Source organism: Martes martes, assembly GCF_963455335.1.
Source record: "Martes martes genome assembly, chromosome: X".
Lineage (NCBI taxonomy): Eukaryota > Metazoa > Chordata > Mammalia > Carnivora > Mustelidae > Martes > Martes martes.
Genome location: NC_137897.1, coordinates 121,148,097 through 121,164,043, shown reverse-complemented (window position 1 = coordinate 121,164,043; position 15,947 = coordinate 121,148,097). Strand labels below are relative to the sequence as shown.

General features: G+C 62.8%; 3 protein-coding genes across 5 annotated transcripts; all 3 read left to right on the top strand.

Annotated features, from left to right (window-relative positions):
• The first annotated feature begins 543 nt into the window (after positions 1-543).
• On the top strand, positions 544-4,371 carry SLC10A3 (solute carrier family 10 member 3). 2 transcript variants are annotated; one of them, XM_080794767.1, is made up of 3 exons: positions 548-644; positions 1,248-1,312; positions 2,562-4,371. In XM_080794767.1, the coding sequence occupies exons 2-3, from the start codon at positions 1,286-1,288 to the stop codon at positions 4,128-4,130; spliced, it is 1,596 nt and encodes a 531-aa protein (XP_080650893.1). In that variant the 5' UTR covers positions 548-644; positions 1,248-1,285; the 3' UTR covers positions 4,131-4,371. The 2 variants fall into 2 exon arrangements, with proteins under 2 accessions (XP_080650894.1, XP_080650893.1); XM_080794768.1 differs by lacking the exon at positions 1,248-1,312 and having other exon boundaries at positions 544-644.
• Positions 4,372-5,028: 657 nt separating this feature from the next.
• UBL4A (ubiquitin like 4A) lies at positions 5,029-7,715 on the top strand. Of its 2 annotated transcripts, XR_013966276.1 has the most exons (5): positions 5,029-5,171; positions 5,335-5,440; positions 5,636-5,850; positions 5,962-6,276; positions 7,374-7,715. XR_013966276.1 is itself a non-coding variant. In XM_080794766.1 (4 exons), the coding sequence occupies exons 1-4, from the start codon at positions 5,124-5,126 to the stop codon at positions 6,070-6,072; spliced, it is 480 nt and encodes a 159-aa protein (XP_080650892.1). In that variant the 5' UTR covers positions 5,040-5,123; the 3' UTR covers positions 6,073-7,715. The 2 variants fall into 2 exon arrangements, 1 of the variants encoding a protein (XP_080650892.1); XM_080794766.1 differs by having other exon boundaries at positions 5,040-5,171; positions 5,962-7,715.
• A 5,118-nt stretch (positions 7,716-12,833) lies between these two features.
• On the top strand, positions 12,834-15,563 carry LAGE3 (L antigen family member 3). The gene is made up of 3 exons (XM_080794765.1): positions 12,834-13,219; positions 14,442-14,570; positions 14,859-15,563. The coding sequence occupies exons 1-3, from the start codon at positions 12,945-12,947 to the stop codon at positions 14,971-14,973; spliced, it is 519 nt and encodes a 172-aa protein (XP_080650891.1). The 5' UTR covers positions 12,834-12,944; the 3' UTR covers positions 14,974-15,563.
• Positions 15,564-15,947: the final 384 nt, after the last annotated feature.

Genomic DNA, 15,947 nt, shown 5'->3' with positions numbered 1-15,947 from the left:
CATGTAAATCCCCTTAGACTCAGCACTCACTTATTGTCCCCGCCATGTCCTTTCTACACTCTCACCATCTCTGTGCCCAACTTATGCCATCAGTTTGCATTCCTTTCCAGCGACGCCTTCACACTCTGCTAGTGGCGCCAAATAGTTCTGAAAGGCGGACAAGCTCACCGATGCCCCCCAGGTTGGAAGTAGACACTCGGTCACTGCTTGAACGAAGGGAGGTGGAACTAGGCGGAGGCTATCAGGGCTCGGTCGCCCGGGGGCTGCGTGGTGGTGGCGGGAACCCGGGGCCAGCCGCAGGGCGTTTGTGCACGAGCAAGGCCCCTATGCGGAGCCCCGAGCCCCGTCGGCAGCTACGGAACACTCGCAACCGCGGCCCGAGGGGGACCCAGCGTGGGCCAAGCGTGACCCGGAAGACATCCCGCTCCGTGCGCCCGCGCCGACTCGTCGCTCCCAGATACGTCATATCCGCTCGAAACCGGCCGGGATAGCGAGAGGCGTGCCGGTCGCCCGGGGGCGGATCTTCGGCGGGGCGGGGCCGGGGCCCCGGCAAGCGAGGCGGGGCCCGGCGGGCCCAGCTCGCAGGCGTCCGCGGGCCGGGCAGGCGCTGGCCCCGGCGCCGAACTCCCGGGCCTCGGCGGCAGGTGAGAACTTTGGGCCGGAAAGGGCGGGCAGAAGGCGGCCTCTGGCCCCGGCCCGGCTCCGCGCTCTCTCGCTCGGGCGGCCGGGCCCGGCCAGGGACGGGCGCGGCCGCAGGGCCTGGGAGTGGCGTGAGGGCCCCTGGCGCGATCCCGGGACCGCCTGGGCGGCCTGCCCGCCTGCCGACTGCAGGACCGCAGCGCGAGCCCGGCGGCGAGGCGCGCCGCCCCCTCCTCGGTTGGCGCTCGAGCTCTGTGCCCAGGCAGGCAACTTCCGGACTCCCAGCTTGGGAGGAGCCCCGGGTCAGCAATGCCGACTGCGCTCACGCCGAACAAACGGCCGGTGTGGAAACGGCGGTCGGCCCAGGGTTCCCTCCCCTGCCTTAGGGTGCAGCTGCTCAAACTCGTCCAGTCCCTCAAGCAGAAATGGTGTGGGATCTGGGCCAGAACCCTCTTGCAGTGACTCAAAGCCGCCAGCCGTTCTGGAAGGACAGGGTGGATGGCCCTTAGCCTCCTCTCCCTTCTGAACCGGTTCACACCACCCCAGTGGCTTCAGTCCCGAGTGCTGTCGTCTTTTCCCTGTGACTCCCCTCCGCTTTGCTTCTTAAGCTCCCTCTGGTTTTCCTGCCTCCCTGTTCAGCGGTGGGATGCAAAGCTGGACCAAGGCCTCCAGGGTAAGTAACCCAAACTCCAAACCAGCAGAGGCCACGGCATGCAGGGGTGGGGGAACTTTGCCAGGCATGAGCTTTGCTTAACCTGCCCTTCACCCCCTACTTCCCCTGCCCCCCCCCCCCGTCTCAGATGAGGGGAAACAGGTCCAAAGACTGATAGGATCTGGAGAGGCAGGGGCCTCTTCCAGGACTGGGACCCTGCAGGGAGGCAACCAACAGGAGTGAGGGTAGACCACTGTGTTCCCACCCTGGTTGCCCCAGTTCCAGCAGGTGACAGTGGCTGCCCAGATTGAGAAGTGGAAGTGGACAAACCCTTCATCCTCAGGCACCTTCCCCCCACCCAGAACCACCCATATTCCCACTGGAAGTTCTCAGCTTCGGTAGGGCCTCGTGTGGGCATGGGGACGAGACCCTGGACTCAGAACAGAGCCTCTCAGAGGTGACACAGTGCTCCTGAGGGGCTCAAATTCTGGGGACTGCAAACACACGGTCTTATCTGACCGCCTCCTGCTCCCGCTTCTGGCAGTTTCCCTGGGGAGAGAGGACCTGCTTCCTGCCCCAGGACCCCCGCCTCACCGCTGTCGGCGGGTACGGTAGGCCACGAAGCCACAGCAGCGCTGGTCACGATGGCGTGGCGATGGTGGACGTCAGCCCTGAGGCCTTCTGCCAGTTGGTTACCCACTCGCTACACACGCCACTTTGCCAGCTGCTCTCTGCCTGGCCGATGATACTCAAACAGCCTGATGGCCGCTCAGATCCGGCCCAAGCCGGGTTTCAGCACCCGGCTCTCAGCAGGCTTGTCTCCTTGCCATCCCCATGCAGCCTCTTGGAGGTTTCATCCTGGGTGCAGTGTCACTGTGGTCCCTCCCTGTCTCGAAGCCCGTGGGGAAGAGGCTGGCGGTGACAGGGTCGGGGGTGGCTCTCCCAGATCCACGGGTATCAGGCCATTGCTGCACGTTCACTGTGCTGGAAAAGGCCAGGGAAAGCAGCAGGTAGCCGCAGTCAGAAAGGGAACTCCTTTCTGTAGGCGGCCGCACTGGGTGAGGGGTGGGAAACGTGAGGCAGGTAGGCGGGGGAAGGGGACAGCCAAAGGGCACTCAAGGGCCGCAACTGGGCATTGCCTTTCTGTTCCTGGGACTGCGGCTACGGGCTCTGCTGGGTCTCCCAGCAGTGGGCTTCCAGACCCCCTTGCCCCTCGACTCACAGCTGCTCACCCTTACCAGACACCTTTCTGTGTCCCTTCTCTCCTCAGGAAGAGCTCCACTGTCACGGAACACAGCACAGGGCCAGGCCCGGCCCGTGGACCCTTCTCCGGACAACCCGATGGCAGGGGTGGGGCTGCTCTCCTAAGCCACAGAGGGCCTGGGCATACGGTCCTCTGGGAGGAGCCATGGGGCTTAGGAGGGGCAGGGGCAGCTCCCGGCGGCCTGGACGGGGTGGGGGCGGGGCTTGCCCAGGCTGCCTAGGCATGCTCAGAGTTTCCTTGCTACTGGTCAGCCTGCCGTTGGGGGCCCACGGAATAGCCAGCGCCAGCCTCGGCACAGCTCTGGGCCACGCTGTGCCACTGACGGGGAGCCAATACTTGAGCATCGGGGACGGCTCTGTGATGGAGTTTGAGTTCCCAGAGGAGAGCGAAGGCATCATTGTGATCTCAAGCCGGTACCCGGGCCAGGGCAACAGGACAGGACCTGGCCCCACGCTGAGGGTCACCTCCTTGGACACAGAGGTGCTGACCATCAAAAACGTGAGTGCCATAACCTGGGGCGGCGGGGGTGGCTTTGTGGTCAGCATCCACTCGGGCCTGCCCGGCCTGGCCCCACTCCACATCCAGCTCATGGATCCCCACGAGGCCCCACCCATGCTCATTGAGGAACGGAGAGATTTCTGCATCAAGGTCTCGCCTGCTGAAGACACGCCCACCAGTCTCAGCACCGAGCTGGTCCACTTCTCGGAGAGCCCCATACTCTACTTGCTCCTGCCTCTTCTCTTTGTCAACAAGTGTTCATTTGGGTGCAAAGTAGAACTCGAGGTTCTGAAGGGGCTCCTGCAGAGCCCCCAGCCCATGCTGCTGGGCCTCCTGGGCCAGTTCTTGGTCATGCCCTTATATGCTTTCCTGATGGCCAAGGTCTTCATGCTGCCCAAGGCCCTGGCTCTCGGCCTCATCATCACCTGCTCGTCGCCCGGCGGCGGGGGGAGCTACCTCTTCAGCCTCCTCCTCGGAGGGGACGTCACTCTGGCCATCTCCATGACCTTCATCTCAACGGTGGCTGCCACTGGTTTCCTGCCATTGTCCTCAGCTATCTACAGCCGCCTGCTCAGCATCCATGAAACACTGCACGTGCCCATCTCCAAGATCCTGGGGACCCTGCTCTTCATCGCCGTCCCCATAGCGGCAGGTGTCGTGATCAGGTCCAAGCTCCCCAAGTTCTCCCAGTTGCTGCTGCAGGTCATCAAGCCTTTCAGCTTTGTGCTCCTCCTGGGTGGCCTCTTCCTGGCCTACCGCATGGGGGTCTTCATCCTGGCAGGCGTCAGGCTGCCCATCGTGCTGGTGGGCCTCACAGTGCCCCTGGTTGGCCTCCTGGTGGGCTACTGCCTGGCCACATGCCTGAAGCTGCCAATGGCCCAGCGGCGGACGGTCAGCATTGAGGTCGGGGTACAGAACAGCCTGCTGGCCTTGGCCATGCTGCAGCTGTCCCTCCGTCGCCTTCAAGCAGACTACGCCTCCCAGGCCCCCTTCATCGTAGCACTGAGTGGCACCTCAGAAATGCTGGCCTTGGTCATCGGCCACTTCATCTACAGCAGCCTGTGCCCAGTCCCCTGAGGCCCCTGGGTCAAGCTTTCACCACCCTTCGCCCCTACCCTCCACCCGCTGTCTCCACGGCTCCTGTGTACCAAAGGCCTTCAGCTCTCATGCACTATGTACTCAGAAAAAAAAAAAAAAATCCAGGCTTATTTTTTTTACTGGTTTTTTATCCTCCAGCTTTCAGTGCCAAAGAGGCCATGCTGAGTTAGGTAGGTGGGCACTGCTCAGAAAATATATTTCAATAAAAGAGAGAAGCAAGCTTGGGTGCCTTCCAGTCTTTGCCATTGGGGTGGGGGCAGGAAGGGTGTGGCTGGGTAGAGATGCGCACAGGATGGAGGACTGGCTTGCGTGACCATGTGACCTCTGCAGACTTTCTCTCTAACCTTCCTTCCACATGCATTCGCCTGTCAGTGAGAGGTGGGCCCTACTGTTCTCGAGTGAGCGTGGGAGGATGAAGACAGGATGAGTGCAGAGGCCGGGCTCCCCAGCCAGCTCTCAAGCTCAGCTGACTTTCTGCAGCCAGGCTAAGAGAGGCAGAGGGCCCTCGGGCAGTGGGGCAAAAGCCTGGCCGCCCCGGGCCTTTACGTGGACTCCGGAGCCAGAGAATCCGGGTTTGCACGAGCCCCAGCAGCCCGCCGGGGGCGACGGCACTCCCGGCCCTCCGTCCCCCCTCCACCAAGCCCCAGCTTCCACCGGAAGCCAACTTGGCCCAACTCGCTCCTCCTCCCTGTCGTGGCGGGCTGCCAGGCACCGCGGCCGCAGGGAAATCCGGCAGCGCGCGGGGCGCCCCCCCACCGACGTTCCCGAGGCGGGACGCTGGGTCCGCTCCTCTGGGGCCGACGGAGGCGGGGCCGGGCCGCGCGGGGCGGGGCGGGAAGGGGCGGGCCCGGGCGCGTCCCTCGCGCTGCTTCCGGCGGCGGCGGGCGGTTCCGGCGCGCGCCCGGGGCGGCGGCGCGCAGCGGGGGGTGGTTGGGGTGCGCGCCCGCCGCAGTGGACGCCGCCGCGGCCGCCATGCAGCTGACAGTGAAAGCGCTCCAGGGCCGCGAGTGCAGCCTGCAGGTAGCGTCGCGGGGGCCGGGCCAGCCTGGCAGCTCGCGCACTCCCCACCCGCTGGGCGCGGGGACGGGCCGGGCGGAGCGGGGGAGAGGGGAGGCCGGGGGGCCGCCCGCGGCGGGGGCCCCGCGAACTCAACCCCTGCCTCGCACCCTTGGCCCGGCCACAGGTGTCGGAGGACGAGCCGGTGTCCACGCTGAAACATCTGGTCTCCGAGAAGCTCAACGTCCCCGTGCGCCAGCAGCGGCTGCTGTTCAAGGGCAAGGCCCTAGCAGGTACCCGGGCAGAGGAGCCGCCCAGGGAGCCGCGCAGGAATTCGGGGGACGGGGTGTCTAGGCCGAGCCCGGGAAGGAGTGTGACGCATGGGGTGCTGGGCACTCTGCCCTCGGGGGGGTGACCGAACCCTCCTCAGACAGGTGCCGCAGAGCTTCGCCTGTGGGTAACGACTTCCATCAATCTTTCTTTGGCAGATGGGAAGAGACTCTCCGATTACAGCGTTGGGCCCAATTCCAAGCTCAACCTAGTGGTCAAACCTCTGGAGAAGGTGTTGCTGGAAGAAAGCGCCGCCCGGAGACTGGCCGAGGCCCCACCCCCGCCGGCCCCCGCCTGGCAGCTCGTCTCCAAAGTCTTGGCCCGTCACTTCAGCGCTGCGGACGCGGCCAGGGTCCTGGATCAGCTCCAGAGGGTGAGCAGGGCGGCCCAGGACATCCACCCCCAGCCCGCCTGCGCCCATCCCCCGCCTCTGCCGCAGGGTATCCCCAACCGGCACCCCCTGAATCCTGCCTTCTCTCCTCAGGATTATGAGAGGTCCCTGAACCGCCTGACGCTGGACGACATAGAGCGCCTGGCTGGTCGCTTTCTGCACCCCGAAGTGACTGAAGCTGTGGAGAAGGGGTTCTCCAAATAGGATTCTCCGGTGTGGGGAGGAGCCCGGCCAGGCTACAAGCTGCATGTAGCATTAAATGTGTTCTCCTGTTGCGATTTGACTCATAATAATAATACGAATAAGAATAACAGCCGGCAGGCACCCGGGTTCCCGTACCTGGTTCGTGCTGGGGGCAGGCACAGCACACGCACTGGACACGGCCTGCCCCCCGGCCTCCTGTGAAAGGTAAGAAGGCGAGGCACCAAGCAGCGAAGCAGGGAAGCCAGCATCTGAGCGCAGCCGGCTTCTAGAAGTGCCTCAGGGTGCAGAGGGGAAAAGGGGCTGTTGGACAGGTTCCAAGGGATGGGCTTCGGCCTGTCATGTTTAGGCCACTGAGAATGAACCCTCCAGAAACTCCTCAGGCCTGAAAGGAAAAGCAGCTGGCCCAGGCTGCCCAGTCCTGTCACCTGACCTCAGACGGGTTCAGGACATTGGCAGGGGGTCAAGTGACAGCCAGCCCTGGGGCCCCCGCAGCTGCTGCAGCCAGTGTGCCCTCGACAAGGAAAAGCGGGTCAGGGAGTCGGGGACCTCTGCGGCATGACCTCAGGCAAGTCCCAGTGCCATGCCAGTTCCTACTTGTTAACTCTTGAAACCTCCCTTTCCTTCATCCTTACCCAGCCTCGGGGTGAGGGGTCCGTGCTCCGTACACCCGCACAGGCCAAAAACTGAGCAGTTGGCCCAGCATGGCCCAGAGATGCGATGTCCTGGCGCTTCATGTCACGGCTCTTTGGGTACTCCCTCTGCTTGTTTCCTCCCGGACGTGGGCATTTCTCACCGAGGGATGACAGGTGACTGACTTGAGGTCACTCAGCCTTGGCCAGGCCCCCACACCTTGCGCTTACCCACGGTGTGGAAGTCGACCCTTCCCCTGCCACATGGACACAGGGCCTTGCCTTCTGCACACGCCTCACTGCCTGAGGGGAGCGCTCAGAGTGCTGGGCAGGGGCTAGAAGCATGGGCTGGTGGCCCTGGTCCCACCTTGCCCTCTGTGTGAGCACTAGAGGTCACTAGGCACCTGCTCCTTGGCAGAGGACACCTAGGACGGTCAAGGCTAGAAGGAAGCCGCCCTCCTGCTGGGCCTCATGGGGTGAATTCTGGGTGGCCAAGCAGGGAAGACAGAGGCCCAAAGGGTGAAGGCTTTGAAGAGCAGAAAGAAGTCCCTGCCCGCCCCTCCCCCCGCGCTGGGAATGTCGAACAGCAGGGGAGCTCCTCTGGCACTTTGCAACGCTCTCATTTTATTTTGAGTCAGGAAATTTTTGTTGAAATTTCAAATCCCACTAAAGGTGAGTGAGACGGACTCTGAACCAGAAGGAACTGCATTTGGCGTCCAGTAATGGGTTTAACCATGAAAGAAACTGGTTTAAGCCATAAAGGAAACACCGGTTGACCAAGCTGAGAAGTCCAGGGGTACTGGCAGCAGATGGACGGTTCCGCCAGACGCACAGTCTCCTCCTGCCTCCCCTCTCCGGCCCGGGCCATTGCCTCAGGATCAAAAGATGGCTGTTCGCCGTGTCCGCGGACTCTCCTGTTCACAGCCGGCAAGGCGCGCCTTCTCACCCCGGGTTGCAGGTGCAGCTTCTTTCTCGGATGCCCCCAGCAAATAAACGCTGTTCTCGTATTGCTCAGTCAGATCACGCTCCAGTCATTTTGGCCAGCGGGGGTTGGGTGGTGGGAGGCCAGCCCCCTGGATTCCCATGGGTGGGAGGGACAGGAGGATTGCCTACAAAAGCCAGGGCTAAATGGTGGCCCCAAGCAGCAGCTGTCCACTGCAGGGGGGTGACGCCATTGTGCATTTCAGACCCTAGAGATGGCCATCGAGTCCCTTGTGCCAGCGCCTCCTGGCTCGGGAGTGACAAGAACCCTCGGGTGGCTAGGAGCCATCCACTGGACACCGGACGTGGAGGTCAGGAACTCAGCCAAGACATCAGGGTGGACGTGGAGGCAGGAATGAGATCGTCAGGGTGTATGGTAGGAGCCTGGCCCAGTCTGGTGCCAGAGCCCCGTGCAGCCTTCTGCGATGACGGTCAGGAGTGAGGTGTAGAGAGGGTGTCCCAGGACCTCTGAGGACAGGTGAGGGGGCTTCCCAGAGAGTGTAGCATGAAAAGAGAAGAGAGGACTGGGCCTTGAGGCATTTTACCAACTGGAGACATGGTAAAGGCCCAGAAGCTACCCAACACAAGGCCATGGGGAAAGGTTGGTACGAGAAGCCAAGGACACCCTTCCAGAAAGGGGGGCGGGTGTTGTCTGGAGCTGCCAAGAGGCATTGGTAGCAAGAAGGTCGTTGGTGACATTGGAGAGCTAGAAGTGGCTGCAAGGTGGGGAGAGGAGATGGTGGGGACGGTGACGGCGGGGGGGGGGGCACATTCTGGAAGCTTCTCTGTGCAGAAGTGTGTAGCTGTGGCTGGGCAGGGATGGGCAGGCAAAGGAGGGAAGACAGGAGGAGAAAGGATGCTGCAGGGCTGGGAGTGGGAGGCACAGGGGGAAGGGGCCTGTGCTGTCGGGAGAGGAGACCAGGGACTCCAAGTGAACGTGGAGCGGCCATAGGGCTGCGCGCTCCCTCTGCCCCTCGAGTCTGGGGGTGGCCCCGGGTATGCCCGCGGGCTCTGAACGCTGTGGTTCTTCAACAGCGGTCACGATGTTTAAGGCAGGCTCTGTACCCCTCTGAGCCAAGTGCCCACCAAGGACGTGGGTACTGACCCCCCTGCTGCCCTTTGGGCCCTGGCCACTGTGGATCCCCGAGCCCCACTGCCTGCCCCTTGGGGAGGGTCCTCGGGACAGTCCCTGCCCCCAGGGACATGATGCACCTGGTGGGCCCCGCTGTTTGTTACGATGCTACTGGGAGACAGGACGAGTTGGGGCCTCACAGATGGAAGGGGTCTGGCACCTGGCGTGCTGTGCTTGTGGTGCCATTTCCCAAAGGCACCGAGCAGGAAGGGGCAGACTCGGGAGAGCGGCATTTTCTTCGCGATGGAACTCACCGACTGGAGGTACACAAGCAGCTAGGCTGCCCCCACAGTTTGCTGGCACGGGCAGGCCTCCTGCACAGGCCTGGCTGAAACTGGGCCCTGCCAGCTCTGATGGGTTCAGCAGGGGTGCAGCTGAGCTGGGCCTGGTGCTTCCGGGAGTAGACACGACAGCTGTAGGCGGCCCCAGACCTTGGGGCCCAGGAAAGCCCGAAGGAGAGACAGCCACCCTTGCCCACCTCCAGGGCTCCTGGGGAACCACCGTGTCTGCATGCCCCTCGGGGTGTTCACTCCTTCTCTCGCTCCATTGCTGGTTCTTCCCCCCACACACACCTTACCTCTTAATGTGAGGGGCTCCAGGGCCCTGTCCCCAGACCCCACTCCCCACCATCACTTCCCAAGGGAGCCTGTCCACCTTCATTCCCGTCTCTGTGCTTCCCTCTTGGCCCTCTTTCCTGAGCTCCAGGCCACACCTCTAGAGTGACTGGGACAGCTCCCGGCCCTCGTTCCTTCCAGACACGCTCCCAAAGTGCCCGCCATGTCCCAAAGGCTGGCAACGCTGGCACCGAAAGACACAGCCGGCTCCCTCGTGGCATTTACATCGGCCCCTGAGCCAGCACGTTTCTCCACAGCCGCACTGTTAACAACGGGAAGCAGGAGGCCACCTGTGTCTCAAAACGCTCCCTTTGTGGAGCGCCTGGGTGGCTCAGTTGTTAAGCCTCTGCCTTGGGCTCAGGTCATGATCCCAGAGTCCTGGGATCCAGCCCCGCATCGGGCTCCCTGCTCAGCGGGAAGCCTGCTTCTCCCTCTCCCACTCCCCCTGCTTGTGTTACCTCTTGCGTGTCTCTTTATCTGTCAGATAAATAAATAAATAAATAAATAAATACTTCCCCTTCTCCATAGGCAATCAGCCAACAATATATATTTTAATTTAGTTACTTGTCAGAGAGAGAGAGAGAGAGGAAGCACAAGCAGGGGGAGCAGCAGGCAGAGAAGCAGGCTCCCTGCCGAGCAAGGAGCCCGATGCGGGGCTAGATCCCAGGACCCTGGGATCATGACCTGAGCCGAAGGCAGAGGCTTAACCCACTGAGCCACCCAGGCGTCCCAAGCAACAGTATTTTTGAAAGAATCCAGAGCGCTTGCCTTGTAGAACGTTCCAGAGTCTAGATTTTCCCAATTGCTTCCTCATTAGATTCAGCAGGGAGTCTGCTTCTCTCTCTCTCCCTCTGCGCCTCCCGCTGCTCGTGTTCTCTCTAAAATAAATAAATAAATCTTTAAAAAGAAACTGCACAGAACAACAACAACAAAAAGTTACCAGAGAGCTATATGAATGATATAAAAGTAAAGAAAACAAGATTATCATTTCAGATTATGATCGATGCAATGCAATTGACTGAAATGGGCATCTGTGAAGAATGTTGCCTGGGGGCAGTATGTTAGTTTGGTGACACAAAAGGCCTTTACAAGGCGACATGGGAACCAAGATCCTCATGATAAGGAGCAGCCAACCATGGGAAGATTTGTACAGGGTCTTCCAAACAGAAGAATACATGCAAAGGGCTAGGGGCAGGCCACCCTTGGTCAGGAGCAAAGAGAAGGCCCCAGGCTGCAGAGAATGCAGGAGCAGACAGATGAGGGCACAGAGGGACGAGCTGGGATCTCAGGTCAGACAGAGTTGGGGTATTTTTGAAGATTTATTTATTCATTTTTGAGAGGAGGGAGGGGGAGAGGGAGAGAATCAGAGAATCTCAAGCAAACTTCTTGCGGATCGTGGAGCCCAGCACTGGGCTGGATCTCACAACCCTGAGATCATGACCTGAGCTGAAACCAAGAGATGGCTGCTCAACCGACTGAGCCCCCCAGGCGCCCCACACGTAGGAGCTTTTATAAGCTACATCAAGGAGTTTAGATATAAGTCCAAGGGCAATGGAAAATCATTTTATGATTCTAAACAGGGCTGCGACGTGATGTAACTTACATTAAGAATTAAGAGGTGATTCTGTTGCATGAACAGGCTGTAAAGACACAAATATAGTAGCAAACCAGTCAGGAACCTGTTGAAGGAATTGGATGGATGGTGGTTCCCACTTGGCATTAGCAATGCAGAGGGAGTGAAGTGGTCTGATGTAGGGTCTGTTTTGAGGGGAGACCCAGCAGGATTTGATGCTCTAGTTCAGTTTTATGTCCTTCCTTATGATTACCAAGGAGGGACACAGAAAACTAATACAACATTCCAGGGTGGATATCTCTTGTCTGAATAAAAAAACTGCTTTTTGATAATGGGGGTGCCCGCAGGCTGGTTCGGTGGGTACAGCATGCGACTCTTGGTCTGGGGCACGTGAGTTTTTGCCCCAGGTTGGGTGTAGAGACGACTTACAAGAAAAAAATGAAAGAAACGTGACGTAAGGTCCCCGTGGGCCTTTTGCGGGAAGAAGCCCCCCCAAGGAAGCCAGCCCCCCCAAAGCCACCACCCAGAGATCATGGGTGTCTACGCTTGGGGGTGTTGCGCAGGCTTTCTAGCGTCTAGACAGGGCCGTACGGGGTGGGGACTTTCGTGATTGCCGTTCTGCCTTCTGGTGGTTCATCTAGGACACGAGCCCGGTTTTCCGCGGCCACTGCTTGAGTTCCAAGGGCCACCCCATCGCTCCTCGTCCCGCGGGCAGGCTTGCCCTCGCACGGGGGCCACCGGGCCGTCTTTCTGAAAATCGCATCTGATGCGCTCATCCCAGGGGCCGCCCCCTCGAAGGCCACTTTGGGTTGTCCACCTGTACCGGCGATGGGGGCGGGGGGCGGCCCAGGATCCGTCGTGGGCTCTGCCCCACCTCCCTTCCGCGAATGGCTGCAAGGACGTCGAGCCCCACGTCCCGGGGACCCGAGCCCCAGGAAGAGGCGGGGCGGGACCCCGAACCCCGGGAAGAGGCAGGGCGGGCAACAGGCCACGAGTCCGGTGGCTTCACACGAGGTCTCGGCAGGGGTGGGGGGTGCGGTGGGGGTCGAGCTGAGGCACGACGGGACTGCGGAGGTGCGACGGGGTCACGTGTCACCCTAGGGGCAGCGTTTCGTGAGGGAGTGCTCGGGGGCCACGCAGCGGGGAAGGCGGTCCCGGAAGCCGCGGGCCGCGGGGTCGACTTGGCGGGAACCCAGCACGCCGCCGGCGGCCGCCCGCGGGAAGGGTCGTGTATGCGCAGGCGCGCCGGGATCCCACGGAGCCCTGAGGGGCGGGGCTTCACGAGAGAGCGCTCATTGGCGAGGCAGCCGTGGGGCGGGGTCTCCGGGAGCTCACGGGGCCCCTGACAGGGGCTGTGGGGGGCCAGTCAGTCAAGGGCCCAGCAGGCTCGCGGGGCCGGGGCGGGGCGGGTCGGGGGGGTGCGGGGGGGTGCGGGTCGGGTCGGTGGGGTGGGGGTGGGGGGCGATGGGGGCTGTTGGCGCAGGCGCTCCGGGCAGCCCGAGTCGGGTCGCGTACAAAGGCGCTGAGCTTTGTGAGGAAGCGCTCACTGGCTCGGCAGCCATGGGGCCTCCCAGGGCCTAAGGGTGCAAGGGCCCAGTGGGCGGGCAGCGGCCACAGGCCCGGCGGCCTCCCTAGGAGCCCGTTGGCGCAGGCGCCCTGGGGACGCGTCGGGCTCTGAGACGCAGGGCTCGTGGAGAGAGTCGGGCTTTCCTGGCGGGCCCCCGCCGGCCGGTTTGGCGGGAAGCGGCCACGCGCCCGGCACCCTTTTCCCCACACCGCCCCGCCCCTCCCTGAGCCAGTTTGCGCGTGCGCGGCGTGGGGGCGGGGTCCGCGCGAGAGGCGGAGCTTTGGGAAGAAGGCGTAGTTCCTCAGCGGCCTCTCGGAGGGGCGGGGCGGCGGGAGCGGCGCCCGGAGGGCGGGGTCGGAGGCGGGGCGCGGCGGCCATGCAGGCGGCAGGCGCAGACGCAGGCGCGGGCGGCGGGGCGGGCGCTGCGGGCGCTGCGGACGACGGCCAAGACGGCCTGGACGGCCAGGACCGTCGCGGTGGTCGCGGTGGCCGCGGTGGCCCCGGCGGCCCCGGCTTTCCCGGCGGCGCGGGCGAGGCAGCTGCTGCCGCCGCCGGCAGGGCTCGGCCCGTCCCGCGCGCACGGCACGTCCCGGAGCCGGGCGGGGACGCCGCTGCCACGACTGGAAGGCGGGAGACCCGAAGACACGTATTGTATCCTGCCCGAGCGGATGGCGTGGTCTGGGCCGGGGGCTGGGGACGGCTAGGGCGGTCCGGCCAGGGTTGGTGGGACAGTGGTCACGGGGGCATGGGGAGGCTGTGGGGGTCCAGCCCGCGGCTGGTGGGACAGTGGTCACCGGGGGAGCGGATGGGGGGTCTGGCCCGGGACTGGTGGGACAGTCGTCACAGGCGGTGGGGAGGCTGTGGGGGTCCAGCCCGATTGCTGGTGGGACGGTGGTCACCAGGGGGCGCGGCTGCAGGGGACCGGCCCAGGGCTGGTGGGACAGTAGTCACTGGGGGAGGCTGGGGGTTCCAGCCTGGGGCTGATGGGACAGTAGTCAGTGGAGGGGTGGCTGGGGGTCCTGGCCCGGGGCTGGTGGGGTGGTGGTCACCAGGGGAGTGGCTGTGGGGGACCGGCCCAGGGCTGGTGGGACAGTGGCCACGGGGGCAGGCTGGGGGGTCCCCCCCGGGGCTGGTGGCACAGTAGTCTCCTGGGGACCGGCTGGGGGGGGGGCGGCCCAGGGCTGGTGGGACAGTGGTCACCGGGGAGTGGCTGGGGGGGTCCAGCCCGGGGCTGATGGGGCAGTGGTCAGCGGGGGAACGGCTGGGGGTTCTGGCCCGGGGCTGGTGGGGCGGTGGTCACCAGGGGAGCGGCTGCAGGGGACCGGCCCGGGGCTGGTGGGACAGTGGCCGCGGGGGCAGGCTGGGGGGTCCCGCCCGGGGCTGGTGGGGCAGTGGTCACTGGGGGGAGCGGCTGGGGGGTCCGGCCCGGGGCTGGGGGGACAGTGGTCACAGGGGTTGTTGGGGAGGCCGGAGGGGTCCAGCCCGGGGTTGGTGGGGCAGTGGTCACCAAGGGGGTGGGGGAAGCTGGGGGGTCTGGCCCGCGGCTGGATTGGAGGGGTACAGAGTGGAGGCAGGGGTGCTGGGGGAGTGGGGGGCGGCAGAGAGATGCCAGCAGGGTGCCGATGGCCTGGCTTCAGAGGGATGGGTCGGGGGAGGAAGGAGGGAAAGCAGGGGGATGACCCGGTTGCCAGGGGCGGGGGTGGGGGGCTATGGGCCCGGCTTGGCGTCTGGGGCCGGGGTGGCTGGGCGTGATTAGGTCCGGGAAGGGGGTGGGAGCTGTCTTGAAGGGGACCGGGCTCGTCAGGGCGGCCTGAGAAGGGCGGGGAGCGGGCGCAAAATGGTTTGGATGGTACCTTAAGCCGGTCTCCTCCAGTGCCCTCTGCGTGCCTTTTCCATCCCGCTTGGAGGCGGAGATCGCCTGTGGGTCCCTGGCCCCAGATGCCGAGCCCCACAGAAAGGCTGTCGAGAAGCAGCTCACAGTGAGCGGCAGCGTCCTGGCCGTGTAAGTTCTGGAAGGGGGCCCGGTGGGAGCGGCAGCAGGTAGCAGGCCCGGTCTCCACGGAAGGGGCGCTCAGCTGGACACACAGAGACCCTCCATGAACGGTTACTTCCAGGGACAGGGGTGGGGGAGGCTGTCTCGGCCTGCCCCTGCAGCCTGCCCTGGGGTACAGGGAGGTGCCTTCACGGGGATGTCGGGGTTGGCGGGCTGGATTTGGGGCGGGGGGCGGCAGAGCAAGGAAGGGGAGAAGCTTCGGCCTCCAACTCGGTTGTCTTTTCTGCTCCCTTTCAGCCGCTGGAGAGCTGAGGATCCTCGCCTCCTGCGAATTTCCGTCCTCAACTTCCTGGACCACCTTTCCCTGGCGATGCGGACCATGCGGCGCTTTGGGCCCCCCGTTTCCCGCTAAGCCTGGGCTGGGGAGAGGGGCTGAAGTCTAACGTGTCCCTCCCCGGGGACTGCGTCCTTCCCGGGACAGTGACTCCCGTCGTACCAGCTGCCACCCTGTTAGGAGGGCCTAATCCTCTGCCGCTACCGGCCCCAGGGCACTCAGGGCCCGTTTGTTTTGCTGCCGCTTGAGTGTTGGTCACTGCAGACTATTAAACGGAGCTGTGCGATTCCCGGTCTGGGTTTCTTTTCCACGGGGGCACCGCCTCCAGAGGCTCTACCCTTTGTCCTCGGGGAAGCGGGAAGCGGGAAGCGGAGGGGAGGTTCTGGGATGTAGATAGGGAGGCCCAAGAGCTGACTGAAGACGGTGGAGGAAATGGGAGAACACGGCTTCTGTCCTTCTCTGTCCTTCACTGTCCTTCGCTGTCAGCGGCTGTCTCCGCTCGGTGGAATGTGTCCTTAGTGTTTTCCTTGTGTTTATATGCTAAACGGAGAATAATGAAGAAGGGGTAATATTTTGCGCGTTTCACATGTCTCCTGATGTTTTCCCCATCGAATGTGAACTTTTCCTCTGTAAAAACTCTGAATACATTCTCGAATGGATGCATGAAAGATACGTTCTAATGTAATTACTGAACTTTTAAATTCTCTTCAGCTTTGCCGATGAGAGATGGTGAGTCAGTGGAACTCTGGCGTAAAATCTTTGTATGAATGATGCTTCCTTAAGGTACGTTAATAGAGGCAGAATTACTTGGTTAAATGTTTATTATTCTTTTCTATGTTTTTTAAGGTTTTATTCATTTGTCAGAGAGCACAAGCAGAGGGAGAAGCAGGCTTCCCGCTGAGCAAGGAAGCCCAATGCGGGGCTCCAGCCCAGAATCCTGGGATCATAACCTGAGCAGAAGGCAGATGCTTAACCAACTGAGCCACCCAGGCATGCCTGTTTACTGTTTTAAGATTTTATATATTTCAGAGTACAAGTGAGGGAGACAGACC